At 50.7% G+C, this 16,387-nt stretch overlaps 1 protein-coding gene across 1 annotated transcript in view; it reads left to right on the plus strand.

Annotated features, from left to right (window-relative positions):
* LOC129715388 (decreased expression in renal and prostate cancer protein-like) overlaps window positions 1–15,951 on the plus strand; it is a gene marked incomplete at its 5' end in the record, with an annotated part of 17,351 nt that extends 1,400 nt beyond the window's left edge. Inside the window, 2 exons of the mRNA XM_055665273.1 lie at window positions 10,374–11,351; window positions 15,871–15,951. Of these exons, the coding sequence (XP_055521248.1) occupies window positions 10,374–11,351; window positions 15,871–15,951 (1,059 nt within the window). The remainder of the gene's footprint in view (window positions 1–10,373; window positions 11,352–15,870) is intronic.
* Between the last annotated feature and the right edge of the window lie 436 nt (window positions 15,952–16,387).

Raw genomic sequence — 16,387 nt, forward strand, 5'->3', positions numbered from 1 at the left:
GAAGGGCCGAATGGCCTCCTCCTGCACCTATTTTCTATGTTTCTATGTTCCTATGTAACTCAGCGGGACAGGCAGCACCTCTGGCGAGAGCAAATGGGCAACGTTTCAGGTTGAGACCCTTCTTCAGATATACCATAGACCCACCACCCTTTATGTGAAAATGTTACCCCTCAGATTCCAATTAATTCTTTCTTCCCCCACACCTTAAGCCCATGGTTCTCGATTCCCCTAGTTTAGTTTATTTAATTTAGAGATACAGCGCGGAAACAGGCCCTTCGGCCCACTGAGCCCATGCCGACCAGCGGTACTAGTAACATGGAAAATAGGTGCAGCAGTAGACCATTCGGCCCTTCGGGTCAGCACCGCCATTCAATATGATCATGGCTGATCATCCACAATCATTACCCCGTTCCTGCATTCTCCCAATATCCATTAATTCCTGAAGCTCTAAGACCTAAATCTAACTCTCCTGAATATATCCAGTGAATTGGCCTCCACTGCCTTCTGTGGCAGCGAATTCCACAGATTCACAACTCTCTGGGTGAAAAAGTTTTTCCTCAGCTCAGTCCTAAATGGCCTTCCCCTTATTCTTAAACTGTGACCCCTGGTTCTGGATTCCCCCAACATCGGGAACATTTTTCCTGCATCTGGCCTGTCCAATCCCTTAAGAATTTTGTATGTTTCTCTAAGAAATCCCCTCTCATCCTTGGAAATTCCAGTGAATATAAGCCTAGTCGAACCATTCTTTCCTCGTATTTCAGTCCCGCCATCCCGGGAATCAGCCTGGTGAACCTACGCTGCACTCCCTCAAAAGTAAGAATGTCCTTCCTCAATTTAGGAGACCAAAACTGCACACAATACTCCAGGTGTGGTCTCACCAGGGCCCTGTACAACTGCTGTAGGATCTCTTTGCTCCTAAACTCAAATCCTCTTGCAATGAAAACCAACATGCCATTAGCTTTCTTCACTGCCTGCTGCACCTGCATGCTTACTTTCAGTGACTGATGTACAAGCACACCCAGGTCACGTTGCACCTCCCCTCTTCCTAATCTGACACCATTCAAATGATAATCTGCCTTCCTGTTCTTGCCACCAAAGTGGATAACTTCACATTTATCCACATTAAACTGCATCTGCCATGCATTTGCCCACTTACCCAACCTATCCAAGTCACCCTGCAGCCTCCTACCTTCCTCCTCACAGCTCACACTGCCACCTAGCTTTGTGTCATCCGCCAACTTGGGGATGTTGCATTTAATATTCGTATTTGTTACTGTCACGAGCTAGTTGGGGGCAGATATGATAGTGGCGTTTAAGAGGGTTTTGGATAGGCACATGGATATGCAGGGAATGGAGGGATTTGAGTCATGTGCTTGTAGGTCAGATCAGTTTAACTTGTCATCATGTCCGGCACAGACATTGCGGGCCGAAGGGACTTCTCTGGTAATGTACAGTTCTGTCTTCTATGCTCCAGTGTCCCGTGTACTGAATTACAGTGAAAATCAGATCAGATGATGCTATGTATAAACTCCAGTACAACAGGTAGAGCAAAGGGGAAGATACAGAGTGCAGAATATAGTTCTCAGCATTGTAGCGCATCAGTTCCACAGACTAATATCTGCAATAGCCAACAGACAATAGGTGCAGGAGTAGGCCATTCGGCCCTTCGAGCCAGCACCGCCATTCAATGTGATCATGGCTGATCATCCCCAATCAGTACCCCGTTCCTGCCTTCCCCCCCATATACCCTGACTCCGCTATCTTTAAGAGCCCTATCTAGCTCTCTCTTGAAAGCATCCAGAGAACCGGCCTCCACCGCCCTCTGAGGCAGAGAATTCCACAGACTCCCCACTCTCTGTGTGAAAAAGTGTTTCCTCGTCTCCGTTCTAAATGGCCAACCTCTTATTCGTAAACTGTGTGGGCACTGGTTCTGGACTCCCCCAACATCGGGAACATGTTTCCTGCCTCTAGCGTGTCCAAACCCTTAATAGTCTTATATGTTTCAATGAGATTCCCTCTCATCCTTCTAAACTCCAGCCGCTCCATTCTCTCAGCATATGACAGTCCCGCCATCCACATGATCTCAATGGGGCTGTGTCTAGGGCCTGCACAGCTGCAAGGCGGATGCATTTCACTGTTCAGTTGACAGTAAGCGTGCCCATGATACACTCCCTGGTTGAGGGGAGGGAGTGGGCGGTGGGGGGGGGTAGCTAGTGCCCCAGGGTGATGTGCATCTTGTTCGAAGTGCTGCTGCTCCTTTGTCAGGTCAGTGACCTTTCTCAGTGACACCCGCCCCCCCCCTCGAGGTACAGAGACACAGGCAGAGGTCGGGCATCTGCGACTCAGCCCACAGCTCCTGTCAACAAACATCGGGCCAGGGCTGAGGTCAGCTCACTTCACATTATTGGCACCTTAGTGGTCCGAGGTAGAGGGAAAAGCATTTTTGTTGCACGCTATCCAGTCAGCGGAAAAGACAATGTAATCAGAGGACGGTGAACCTGTCTCATGTTTCCACTGGTGGGAGAGTCTGGGACCAGAGGGCACAGCCTCAGAATTACAGGGCGTTCCTTTAGGAAGGAGATGAGGAGGAATTTCTTTAGTCAGAGGGTGGTGAATCTGTGGGATTCTTTGCCACAGACGGCTGTGGAGGCCAAGTCGGTGGATATATTTAAGGCAGAGATGGATAGATTCTTGATTAGTGCGGGTGTCAGAGGTTTATGGGGAGAAGGCAGGAGAATGGGGTTGATAGGGAGAGATAGATCAGCCATGATTGAATGGCGGAGTAGACTCGATGGGCTCAATGGCCTATTTTTGCTCTTATCACTTATGAACTTATCTACATCACTGGTCTGTCAAAGCACCTTGGGAACCTGAGGGGCAGGTCTTTCACTCAGAGGGTGATTGATGGGTGTATGGAACGAGCTGCCGGAGGAGGTAGTCGAGGCTGGGACTGGCCCAACATTTAAGAAACTGTTAGACAGGTACATGGATCGGACAGGTTTAGAGGGATTTGGGCCAAACGCAGGCAGGTGGGACTAGTGTAGCTGGGACAATGTTCTGAGCTTAGGCCCCCCGGGTGTGCGGACCCTGCGGCTGAGTCCGGGACGGGAGCCACGGAGACACCTGGAGAGGACCCGGCGGCTATAGTGGAGAGGTCGGTGCGGCGGTCAATGATGGTGTCGACCGGCAGATGAGGACGGAACATAGAAACATGGACACATAGACAATAGGTGCAGGAGTAGGCCATTCGGCCCCTCCAGCCTGCACCGCCATTCAATATGATCATGGCTGATCATCCAACTCAGTATCCCGTACCTGCCTTCTCTCCACACCCCCTGATCCCTTTAGCCACAATGGCCACATCTAACTCCCTCTTAAATATAGCCAATGAACTGTGGCCTCAACCACCTTCTGTGGCAGAGAATTCCACAGATTCACCACTCTCTGTGTGAAAAATGTTTTTCTCATCTCGGCCCTAAAAGATTTCCCCCTTATCCTTAAACTGTGACCCCTTGTCCTGGACTTCCCAACATCGGGAACAATCTTCCTGCATCTAGCCTGTCCAACCCCTTAAGAATTTTGTACGTTTCGATAAGATCCCCCCTCAATCTTCTAAATTCCAGCGAGTACAAGCCGAGTCTATCCAGTCTTTCTTCATATGAAAGTCCTGCCATGCCAGGAATCAGTGAATCTTCTCTGTACTCCCTCTATGGCAAGAATGTCTTTCCTCAGATTTGGAGACCAAAACTGTACGCAATACTCCAGGTGTGGTCTCACCAAGACCCTGTACAACTGCAGTAGAACCTCCCTGCTCCTCGCGGAAATGAGGACGCCACTGCCGGGGGAAGAACAGTGGGGATCCGGAGTAGGGGGACCTCCGTGAGGGAGGGGGTGGGGGGGGGAGGGGGGGAAGAACAAAGGGGGAACTGGCGCGGGGGGAGGGGAATTTGTAACTTTGTCAGTGCCCTTTATGTAGCGACTATTCGCATACCTTGGGTTTACAAGCAAAGTATTTCACTGTGACTTGTCACCTGTGACAATAAAGTATTCTATTCTCTTCGATTCTATATCAGTCAGCATGAGCAGGTTGGGCCGAAGGGCCTGTTTCCACGCTGTATCACTCTGTCATCTATTCACTGGGATATACAAAACAAACTTTCCGCATTTCACAGCTGGAGTATTGTGTGCAGTTTTGGTCCCCTAATTTGAGGAAGGACATTCTTCCTATTGAGGGAGTGCAGCGTAGGTTTACAAGGTTAATTCCCGGGATGGCGGGACTGTCATATGCTGAGAGAATGGAGCGGCTGGGCTTGTACACTCTGGAGTTTAGAAGGATGAGAGGATATCTCATTGAAACATACAAGAATATTAAGGGTTTGGACACGATAGAGGCGGGAAACATGTTCCCGATGTTGGGGGGAGTCCAGAACCAGGGGCCACAGTTTAAGAATAAGGGGTAAAGCATTTAGAACGGAAATGAGGAAACACTTTTTCTCACAGAGAGTGGTGAGTCTGTGGAATTCTCTACCTCAGAGGGCGGTGGAGGCCGGTTCTCTGGATATTTTCAAGAGAGAGCTAGATAGGGCTCTTAAAAATAGCGGAGTCAGGGGATATGGGGAGAAGGCAGGAACGGGGTACTGATTGTGTATGATCAGCCATGATCATATTGAATGGCGATGCTGGCTCGAAGGGCCGAATGGCCTACTCCTGCACCTGTTGTTTATTGTCTATTTATTCAACATTATTCAATATTTTTATTGAAACCATTTTGCAAGGTCATGTCCTTGCCTATGTAGTGGTCTTCTTCTTATCGAGTCCACACATAAGATTAGAAGTTGATCAGCCAGAGCTGAAGGCACTTCTCTGTATCTGCATACAATGGTGTCTGTCTTGTTGCTTCTTGTACATGGTGGTGGAGAGATGGGTGGAAACAGGAACGCTCTTTCCTTGGCCCCGTCTATGTAGTTAAATCATTCAATGTTAAATGATTTTGCATATTGCGCAAACGACGAGTTAAGATATATGAGGATATCCATTTCTGTGGCAATTTTCACGTGCATAAGTTCATAAGTGATAGGAGCAGAATTAGGCCCTTCGGCCCATTGAGCCACCTCTGGAATTCAATCATGGCTGATCTATCTATCCCTCTCAATCCCATTCACCTGCCTTCTCCCCATAACATCTGACACCCGTACTGTACCAATCAAGAATCTATGTTTAACATAGAAAACATAGACGTAGAAACATGGAAAATAGGTGCAGGAGGAGGCCATTCGGCCCTTCGAGCAGCCTGCACTACCATTCAATATGATCATGGTTTAAGAAGGAACTGTAGATGCTGGAAAATTGAAGGTAGACAAAAATGCTGGAGAAACTCAGCGGGTGAGGCAGCATCTATGGAGCGAAGGAAATAGGTGACGTTTCGGGCCGAAACCCTTCTTCAGACTGACTAATCAAGAATCTATCTGTCTCCGCTTTCAAGAGAGAGCTAGATAGGGCTTAACAATAGCGGAGTCAAGGGATATGGGGAGAAGGCAGGAACGGGGTACTGATTGGGGATGATCAGCCATGATCACATTGAATGGCGGTGCTGGCTCGAAGGGCCAAATGGCCGACTCCTGCACCTATTGTCTATTGTCTATTGTTTGCCTTAAATATATCCACTGACTTGGCCTCCGCAGTCCTCTGTAGCTATAAGCTCCACAGATTCACCACCCTCTGACTGAAGAAGTTCCTCCTCATCTTCCTGAAGGAACATCCTTTAATTCTGAGGCTGTGCCCTCTGGTCCTAGACTCTCCCACCAGTGGAAACATCCTCTCCACATCCACTCTAATCAGACGACCTTTCACTACGTTTGGCTTTGGGTTAGTTCCACTTCAGTTGGGTTGTTGAATGTCGCGGAGGCTGATGTAATGGGTTGAGATTGGGCCGCTGTTCAGTATGTTGAATGGTTTGTAGCCTTTGGTTAGCCTGTTGTAGCTGTATACGGCTGAGCTTAATGTCTCCTGATTTAGTATCAGTTGCATCAGCTTGCTGTATAGGGCTGTAACTGGTACAGTTTGGTACAGTTTGGTACGGTTACTGGTACAAGCTTCAAGGTTCACGTTTAGTTGCCACGTTAGATACAGTGACGTTTGATTTACCATTAAGCCACACAATAGAATACAACATGAACATCCACAACCCCAGTGGAATCAACATTCTTAGACAACAATAGACAATAGGTGCAGGAGCAGGCCATTTGGCCCTTCGAGCCAGCACCGCCATTCAATGTGATCATGGCTGATCATCCCCAATCAGTACCCCATTCCTGCCTTCTCCCTGACTCCGCTATCTTTAAGAGCCCTATCTAGCTCTCTCTTGAAAGCATCCAGAGAACCGGCCTCCACCGCCCTCTGAGGCAGAGAATTCCACAGACTCACAACTCTCTGCGAGAAAAAGTGTTTCCTCATCTCCGTTCTAAATGGCGTACCCCTTATTCTTAAACTGTGTGGCCCCTGGTTCTGGACTCCCCCAACATCGGGAACATGTTTCTTGCCTCTAGTGTGTCCAAGCCCTTAACAATCTTATACGTTTCAATGAGATAGCCTCTCATCCTTCTAAACTCCAGAGTGTACAAGCCCAGCCGCTCCATTCTCTCAGCATATGACAGTCCCGCTATCCCGGGAATTAAACTTGTAAACTTTCAAAAAGCCTTTGACAAGGTTCCACACAAGAGATTAGTGTGCAGAATTAGAGCACATGGTATTGGGGGTAGGGTATTGACATGGATAGAGAACTGGTTGGCAGACAGGAAGCAAAGAGTAGGAATTAACGGTTCCTTTTCAGAATGGCAGGCAGTGACTAGTGGGGTGCCACAAGGCTCGGTGCTGGGACCCCAGTTATTTACAATATATATTAACGATTTAGACGAGGGAATTAAATGTGACATCTCCAAGTTTGCGGATGACACAAAGCTGGGTGGCAGTGTGAGCTGCGATGAGGATGCAATGAGGATGCAGGGCGACTTGGATAGGTTGGGTGAGTGGGCAGATGCATGGCAGATGCAGTATAATGTGGATAAATGTGAGGTTATCCACTTTGGTGGCAAGAACAGGAAGACAGATTATTATCTAAATGGTGTCAGATTAGGAAAAGGGGAAGTACAACGAGACCTGGGTGTGCTTGTACATCAGTCACTGAAAGTAAACATGCAGGTACAACAGGCAGTGAAGAAAGCTAATGGCACGTTGGCTTTCATTGCAAGAGGATTTGAGTTTAGGAGCAAAGAGGTCCTTCTGCAGTTGTACAGAGCCCTAGTGAGACCACACTTGGAGTATTGTGTGCAGTTTTGGTCCCCTAATTTGAGGAAGGACATTTTCGCTATTGAGGGAGTGCAGCGTAGGTTCACAAGGTTAATTCCCGGGATGGCGGGACTGTCATATGTTGATAGAATGGAGCGGCTGGGCTTGTGTTTACTGGAATTTAGGAGGATGAGAGGATATCTTATAGAAACATATAAAATTATTAAGGGATTTAAGTCCAGAACGAGGGGTCACAGTTTAAGAACAAGGGATAGGCCATTTAGGGCTGAGATGAGGAAAAGCATGGAACATAGACAATAGGTGCAGGAGTAGGCCATTTGGCCCTTTGAGCCAGCACCGCCATTCAATATGAACATGGCTGATCATCTAAAATCAGAACCCCATTCCTGCCTTCTCCCCAACTCCCTTGATTCCATTAGCCCTCTCTTGAACACATCCAGTGAATTGGCCTCCACCGTCCTCTGAGGCAGAGAATTCCACAGACTCACCACTCTCTGTTTGAAAAAGTGTTTCCCCATCTCGGTTCTAAATGGCTTACCCCTTATTCTTAAACTGTGGCCCCTGGTTCTGGACTCCCCCAACATCGGGAACATGTTTCCTGCCTCTAGTGTGTCCAATAACTGTTTGGGCGGTCACGGTGGCGCAGCGGTAGAGTTGCTGCCTTACAGCGAATGCAGCGCCGGAGACCCGGGTTTCGTTCCCGACTACAGGTGCTGTCTGTACGGAGTTTGTACGTTCTTCCCCGTGACCTGCGTGGGTTTTCTCCGAGATCTTCGGTTTCCTCCCACACTCCAAAGACGTGCGGGCTTGTAGGTTAATTGTCTTGGTATAAATGTAAAAATTGTCCCTAGCGTGTGTAGGATAGTGTTAGTGTGTGGGGATCGCTGGTCGGCGCGGACTCGGTTGGCCGAAGGGCCTGTTTCCACGCTGTATCTAAACAATCCTTTAAGAATTGTATATGTTTCTATAAGATCCCCTTCCATCCTTCTTGATGTGAACTGTGCTGTAGTTAGTTTTAGTTAATGTTAGTTAACTAACTTACTCACCCCCACCGTTTCCTGTGTTACATCTGGATTTGCCTCCTCCCGCCACCACCCCCACCCCCCCCTTGCCAGCTCTGCCCCACCCCACAGACCTTCCAATTTTCTCCCCCACCTCAACAATCAGGGCAAAGGGTCCCGACCCGAAACGTCACCTATCCATGTTCTCCACAGATGCTGCCTGACCCCGCTGAGTTACTCCAGCACTCTGTGAAACGTCACCTATCCATGTTCTCCACAGATGCTGCCTGACCCGCTGAGTTACTCCAGCACTCTGTGAAACGTCACCTATCCATGTTCTCCACAGATGCTGCCTGACCCGCTGAGTTACTCCAGCACTCTGTGAAACGTCACCTATCCATGTTCTCCACAGATGCTGCCTGACCCGCTGAGTTACTCCAGCACTCTGTGAAACGTCACCTATCCATGTTCTCCACAGATGCTGCCTGACCCGCTGAGTTACTCCAGCACTCTGTGAAACGTCACCTATCCATGTTCTCCACAGATGCTGCCTGACCCGCTGAGTTACTCCAGCACTCTGAAACGTCACCTATCCATGTTCTCCACAGATGCTGCCTGACCCGCTGAGAGTTACTCCAGCATTTTGTGTCTACCTTCGATGCAAACCAACATCTGCAGTTCCTTGCTACAACACTGTTTTTTATACATGTTGTGTGAGTTGTCAGAGTTTGTTCGTTGCTGTATTTCACTGGATGTGTCGAGTTGTGTCCAGTTTTGTCTGCTTTGTCTGGCTTGCTGCGGTTCCCTGGTATCCCGTGCTGTTTGTTGTGCTTTATCGCCATTCCTCTCGTGTTCCAGGCATGCATTTTCTGTTGTGGGTTTGTCGTGGTGACCTGCAGCACAGAGGCACAGCAGGTCTTTGAGCTGAGCAAGCCCGTGTACCACCGACCAACATGCCCCATCTCCACAACTCCCACAGGCCCGCCTTTGGCCCATAACAGGGAAGCAGAGAAACATAGAAAAATAGGTGCAGGAGTAGATCATATGCTGAGAGAATGGAGCGGCTGGGCTTGTACACTAACCATATAACCATATAGCAATTACAGCACGGAAACAGGCCATCTCGGCCCTACAAGTCCGTGCCGAACAACTTTTTTTTCCCCTTAGTCCCACCTGCCTGCACTCATACCATAACCCTCCATTCCCTTCTCATCCATATGCCTATCCAATTTATTTTTAAATGATACCAATGAACCTGCCTCCACCACTTCCACTGGAAGCTCATTCCACACCGCTCCCACTCTCTGAGTAAAGAAGTTCCCCCTCCTATTCCCCCCTAACATCTGTCCCTTAATTCTGAAGTCATGTTCTCTTGTTTGAATCTTCCCTATTCTCAAAGGGAAAAGCTTGTCCACATCAACTCTGTCTATCCCTCTCATCATTTTAAAGACCTCTATCAGGTCCCCCCTTAACCTTCTGCACTCCAGAGAATAAAGACCTAACTTGTTCAACCTATCTCTGTAACTTAGTTGTTGAAACCCAGGCAACATTCTAGTAAATCTCCTCTGTTTTCTCTATTTTGTTGAGTTTAAAAGGATATCTTATTGAAACATATAAGATTGTTAAGGGTTTGGACACGCTGGAGGCAGGAAACATGTTCCCGATGTTGGAGGTACTGATTGGAGATGATTTTTTTTTTTTTTCACACAGAGAGTGGTGAATCTCTGGAATTCTCTGCCACAGAGGGTAGTTGAGGCCAGTTCATTGGCTATATTTAAGAGGGAGTTAGATGTGGCCCTTGTGGCTAAGGGGATCAGGGGGTATGGAGAGAAGGCAGGTACGGGATACTGAGTTGGATGATCAGCCATGATCATATTGAATGGCAATGCTGGCTCGAAGGGCCGAATGGCCTCCTCCTGCACCTATTGTCTATGTTTGGATGTTTCTAGTACAGGGGTTATGGGGAGAATGCAGGGGAATGGGGTTAGGAGGGGGAGATGGCTCAGTGGTGGAGTAGACTTGATGGGCCGAACATCCCTACATGACCGTATGAACTTGCCGTTTCAGGTAAAGGTGTGGTTCCAAAACCGTCGGACCAAGCAGAAGAAGGACCGGAGTCGGGAGAGCGAGGGTGGATCGCCGGGAACGTCGGAGGCCGCCGCCACCTGCAACATTCTCCGGCTGCTGGAGGAGAGGAGGCTGCTCCCAATGTCCACCTCCGTCTGCCCTCTGACCCAGGGGCCGGGCCCTCTGACCCAGGGACTAGGCCCGTTATCCCACGCAACAGGCCTTCTCTCCCACGGAACCTCCCCCCCCTACTCCCAAGGAACGGATCCATTATCCCAGGGCCTAGGCCCGTTACCCCAGGCAACAGGCCCTTTGGCCCAGGGGTCAGGCCCTCTGACCCATGAGTCGGGACCGCTGACCCAGGGGACAGGCCCATTGTTCATGGAGCTAGGTTTGTTACGCCAGGATACAGGCCCACAGAGCCAGGGATTAGGCCCGTTGTCCCAAGAAACAGACCGGGCCTGCTCCCTGGCCTCCACCCTCTTGTCCCAGGCAACGGGCCCTCTCTCCCAGGCAACGGGCCCTCTATCCCAGGCAACCGGCTCTTTATCTCAAAGGGTAGGCCCGTTATCCCAGGGACTAGGCCCGTTGCCCCAAGAAACAGACCGGGCCTGTTCCCAGGCCTCAGCCTCGTTGTCCCAGATCACAGGCCCTCTGTCGCAGCAAGGATTAGGGCCGATATCCCAGGGATTGGGCCCTCTATCCCAAGGCTCAGGCCCTCTGACCCAGGGACTAGGCCCGTTGCCCCAGACAACCGGCCCTCTAACGCAGGCCGACCAAGCCTGCGGCCTAGATGCTCCCATCAGCGCCTCTCCCGGCCCCTCCGCTGCACCCCCGACCCCCTCCCCTCCCCGCCGGCTGGGTGGTCCCTGCGGCCCCCTCCCCCACGGGCCCTCTCCCGGGTATGGCTCAGGAACCTCGGCCTTCGAGCCCTACGCCCGGGCGGAGAGGAGGGACGGCCTTCCAGAGAAGACATTTGTAGAGAGGGGGAGAGAGAGAGGGAGGGAGTGAGAGAGGGAGAAGGAGAGGAGAGAGGGAGGAGGAGAGAGGAGAGAGAGAGAGAGAGAGAGAGAGAGAGAGAGTGGGAAAGAGGGAATGAGAGAGAGAATGAGAAATGTGGGGATAAAGAGAGAGAGAGAGAGTGTGAGAGAGAGAGCGAGAGAGAGAGAGCGAGGAGAGAGGAGGGGAGGAAGAAGGAGAGGGAGAGAGAGAGAGAGAGAGAGAGAGAGGGGGGATGAGAGAGAGGAGAGAGTGGGGAGAGCAGAGAGGGGAGAGGAGGGAGAGAGGAGGAGAGGGGAGGGAAAGGGAGAGGGAGAGGGAGCAGAGTGATGAGAAGGAGAGCAAGGGAGAAGATGAGATAAGGGAAGAGAGAGAGAGAGAGAGGGGGTGAGCGATAGAGAGAAGGGGAGTGAGTGGGGGAGAGAGAGACGGTGGAGAAAGAGAGGGGGAGAGAGTGGAGGAGAGAGGGGTAGCGAGAGATGGAGAGAGTTAGGAGAGAGAGGGGTAGAGTTGGGGGGGAGAGAAGATGGGGTACATCCCCATCCCCCAAACCACAGGGGCTTCCTGCACCATCACGAACAGGGTGGGGGGGTGGAGGTGGAGTAGGGAACTGGTTGACTGACCCATACCCCCCTGGGCTGTGGCAAGTGGGACTAGCATAGATGGGGCATCTTGGTTGGCATGGACGCGTAGGGCCGAAGGGCCTGTTTCGTGCTGTCCGATTCCACCACCAGGACAGCCAAGGTGGGCCAGGTACATCTGGGTGGGCAGAAGGTACCTCTGGACGTGGAGGAGGACCTGTTGAGACACCTCGTCATGGAACAGGGACCTCAAGATAGTTCCTCACAGAAAGGGAACATGTAGCAATACCTCCTCACGGAAAGGAGACCTCTAGACACTGCCTCATGGAAGGGAGACATTTTGAGCTCGTCGTGGCTATCCTTCGAGGCCGAGGATGATGGTCTAGGTTCTACAAAAAAGCTGGAGAAACTCAGCGGGTGCAGCAGCATCTATGGAGCGAAGGAAATTTCCTTCGCTCCATAGATGCTGCTGCACCCGCTGAGTTTCTCCAGCTTTTTTGTGTAACCTTCGATTCTCCAGCATCTGCAGTTCCCTCTTAAACAACATGGTCTAGGTTCTGTTGGATTGGACTCTCAGGTGGCTAATGAGTCCAATCCTGGCAGAATGAAGACGCCTGTGTGTGCGTGTGTTTGTTTAACGTGTACTTGATGTTACACTCCAAGAAGCTCCGTCACAAACCACTCAACTCATTACAATGGCAAGGGAACCAAGGCGATTACATAGAAACATAGAAATTAGGTGCAGGAGTAGGCCATTCGGCCCTTCGAGCCTGCACCGCCATTCAATATGATCATGGCTGATCATCCAACTCAGTATCCCGTACCTGCCTTCTCTCCATACCCTGTGATCCCCTTAGCCACAAGGGCCACATCTAACTCCCTCTTAAATATAGCCAATGAACTGTGGCCTCGACTACCCTCTGTGGCAGAGAGTTCCAGAGATTCACCACTCTCTGTGTGAAAAAAGGTCTTCTCATCTCGGTTTTAAAGGATTTCCCCTTTATCCTTAAGCTGTGACCCCTTGTCCTGGACTTCCCTAACATTGGGAACAATCTTCCTGCATCTAGCCTGTCAAACCCCTTAAGAATTTTGTAAGTTTCTATAAGATCCCCTCTCAATCTCCTAAATTCTAGAGAGTATAAACCAAGTCTATCCAGTCTTTCTTCATAAGACAGTCCTGACATCCCAGGAATCAGTCTGGTGAACCTTCTCTGCACTCCCTCTATGGCAATAATGTCCTTCCCTCAGATTTGGAGACCAAAACTGTACGCAATACTCCAGGTGTGGTCTCTCACCAAGACCCTGTACAACTGCAGTAGAACCTCCCTGCTCCTATACTCAAATCCTTTTGCTATGAAAGCTAACATACCATTCCCTTTCTTCACTGCCTGCTGCACCTGCATGCCTACCTTCAATGACTGGTGTACCATGACACCCAGGTGTCGTTGCATCTCCCCTTTTCCTAGTCGGCCACCATTCAGATAATAGTCTGCTTTCCTATTTTTGCCACCAAAATGGATAACCTCACACTTATCCACATAAGCTGATAGATCTGTTGCAGCCTTCATCCGCCTTCACAGCCGCTGAGTTCAGGATGTCGTTGTCTGCCTGGTCCGCCGTTGAGGTCTTGTAGGTTGGATCGTTCCTAGTCTGGACCCTCATCTTCGACCTTACCGCCATGGGTGGCCCTACTGGAAGCCGGTGCCCCCCACGGCATCACTCTCCGAATCATGGGGTCACGCAAGGCCTCTTCACCGCGACAAGGTGAATGATGCGAAGAGGATTTTGAGATACTTTCTGTCGGAGAGAGAACCGAGATACTTTACAGAAGGGGGACATCTTCGGATAATTCCTCATGGAATAGGAACCTCAAGATAGTCCGGCTGGGCTGCAGGTGTCCATCAGGAACATGTAGTGACACTTCCTCATGGATAGGAGATATAGACAATAGGTGCAGGAGTAGGCCATTCGGCCCTTCAAGCCAGCACCACCATTCAATGTGACCATGGCTGATCATCCCCAATCAGTACCCCGTTCCTGCCTTCTCCCCATATCCCCCGACTCCGTATCTTTAAGGGCCCTATCTACCTCTCTCTTGAAGGCATCCAGAGAACTGGCCTCCACCGCCCTCTGAGGCAGAGAAATCCACAGACTAACAACTCTCTGTGTGAAAAAGTGTTTCCTCGTCTCCGTTCAAAATGGCTCACCCCTTATTCTTAAACTGTGGCCCCTGGTTCTGGACTCGCCCAACATCGGGAACATGTTTCCTGCCTCTAGCGTGTCCAAACCCTTAATAATCTTATATGTTTCAATAAGATCCCCTCTCATCCTTCTAAGCTCCAGAGTGTACAAGCCCAGCTGCTCCATTTTCTCAGCATATGACAGTCCCGCCATCCCGGGAATTAACCTTGTAAACCTACGCTGCACTCCCTCAATAGCAAGAATGTCCTTCCCCAAATTAGGAGACCAAAACTGCACTCCATACTCCAGGTGTGGTCTCACTAGGGGCCTGTACAACTGCAGAAGGAACTCTTTGCTCTTACACTCAACTCCTCTTGTTATGAAGGCCAACATGCCATTCGCTTTCTTCACTGCCTGCTGTACCTGCATGCTTGCTTTCATAGACTGATGAACAAGGACCCGCAGATCCCGTTGTACTTTCCCTTTTACCCAACTTGAGAAATTTCCCCTTGGAAAATGGATGTCAAGAAAGTTCCACACTGAAAGGGGACCTTGAGATACTTTTTCTTGGAGAGGGGGCAAATACTTTCTCGTGTACAGGAGACATCTTGAGATACTTCTTCACGGAGAGGGTACCTCGAGAGACTTCCTCAAGGAGAGGGAAGCTTTTGAGACACTCCCTCATGGAAAGGGGCCTCTTCCACCATATCTTGTGTGTTCAGAGTTGTGTCCCCTCGATGTGACGGAGGGCGGCTTTGAGCAGCGGGATTGGCAGGTTCACGGGGTGGAAGGGTTAGACAATAGATAATAGACAATAGGTGCAGGAGGAGGCCATTCGGCCCTTCGAGCCAGCACCGCCATTCAATGTGATCATGGCTGATCATCCCCAATCAGTACCCCGCTCCTGCCTTCTCCCCATATCCCCTGACTCCACTATCTCTAAGAGCCCTATCTAGCTCTCTCTTGAAAGCATCCAGAGAACCGGCCTCCACCGCCCTCTGAGGCAGAGAATTCCACAGATTCACAACTCTCTGTGAGAAAAAGTATTTCCTCGTCTCCGTTCTAAATGGCCTACCCCTTATTCTTAAACTGTGTGTGGCCCCTGGTTCTGGAACTGTGGCCACTGGTTGAGGTCAAGGAAGGCCAAGCTGGTCTGATGGACTTCTTGCCCCTTTCCCTGAGGAAGGGGGACCTTTTCCCCTCCTCCACCCCCCCACTTCCGCAGATACTTCCTCAAACCTCCCTCCTGCCCCATCAGATGCCACCCTCGATGGCTGTGACCCTTTTCCCACCTCCGTGTTGAAGGCAGGACCACTTCTTCCCGAAGTCCTGAGATACGTCCTGTCCACTAGATGCTCCCCATCAACAAATGGATGAGGGGGGAGCCTCATTGAAACTATCTGAACGGTGAAAGGCCTGGACAGAGTGGACGTGGAGAGGATGTTTCCACTAGTGGGAGAGTCTAAGACCAGAGGTCACAGCACTCAGAATAAAAGGACGTACCTTTAGAAAGGAGATGAGGAGGAATTACTTTAGTCAGAGGGAGATGCATCTGTGGAATTCATTGCCACAGACGGCTGTGGAGGCCACGACAATGGGTGTGTTTAAAGTGGAGAATGATAGATTCTAGATCAGTGCGGGTGTCAGGGGTTGTGGGGAGAAGGCAGGAGAATGGGGTTGAGAGGGAGAGATAGATCAGCCATGATTGAATGGCGGAGTAGACTTGATGGGCCGAATGGACTAACTCTGCTCCTATGACATGGACGGACTTATTTGGCTCAACTCAGGAAGTCACGGCTCAGTCACCACCTTACTGACGTCAGAGTTGGAAGCCCACCAGGGGGATGGGAGGGGGGGGGGGGGTGGGGACTCCCCCCAACACTCTCCCCCCCCCCCTCCCCCCCTTCCCATCCCCTCTCCCTCTCACCTTGCCCACAACCACTTCACCTTGGGGGACTCCCCCATCCCCCGATGCCCTCTCGTTCCCCACCCCCCCCCCCCCCCAAAACCAGGTCCCACCAGGCTAGGGAGATGGGGGGAGGTAGGAGGAGAGACCCAGGGGGTGGGGCTGGACACGTTATTGTCCCACTCCCCCCCTCCCTTCCCCCGGCAATCACCCCCACCACAAAGACGGAGAGGAGGAGGGGGGGAGGGGGGGATGAGTGGGAGAGGGCTTCACCAGCAGATAGATGGTCATGACCAGGTGATCAACCCCAGAGAGTGAGAGGGTCTCTGGACACTGGTCCCCCCCTC

Source organism: Leucoraja erinacea, unplaced genomic scaffold (assembly GCF_028641065.1).
Source record: "Leucoraja erinacea ecotype New England unplaced genomic scaffold, Leri_hhj_1 Leri_1156S, whole genome shotgun sequence".
In the NCBI taxonomy this organism is placed as follows: Eukaryota; Metazoa; Chordata; class Chondrichthyes; order Rajiformes; family Rajidae; genus Leucoraja; species Leucoraja erinaceus.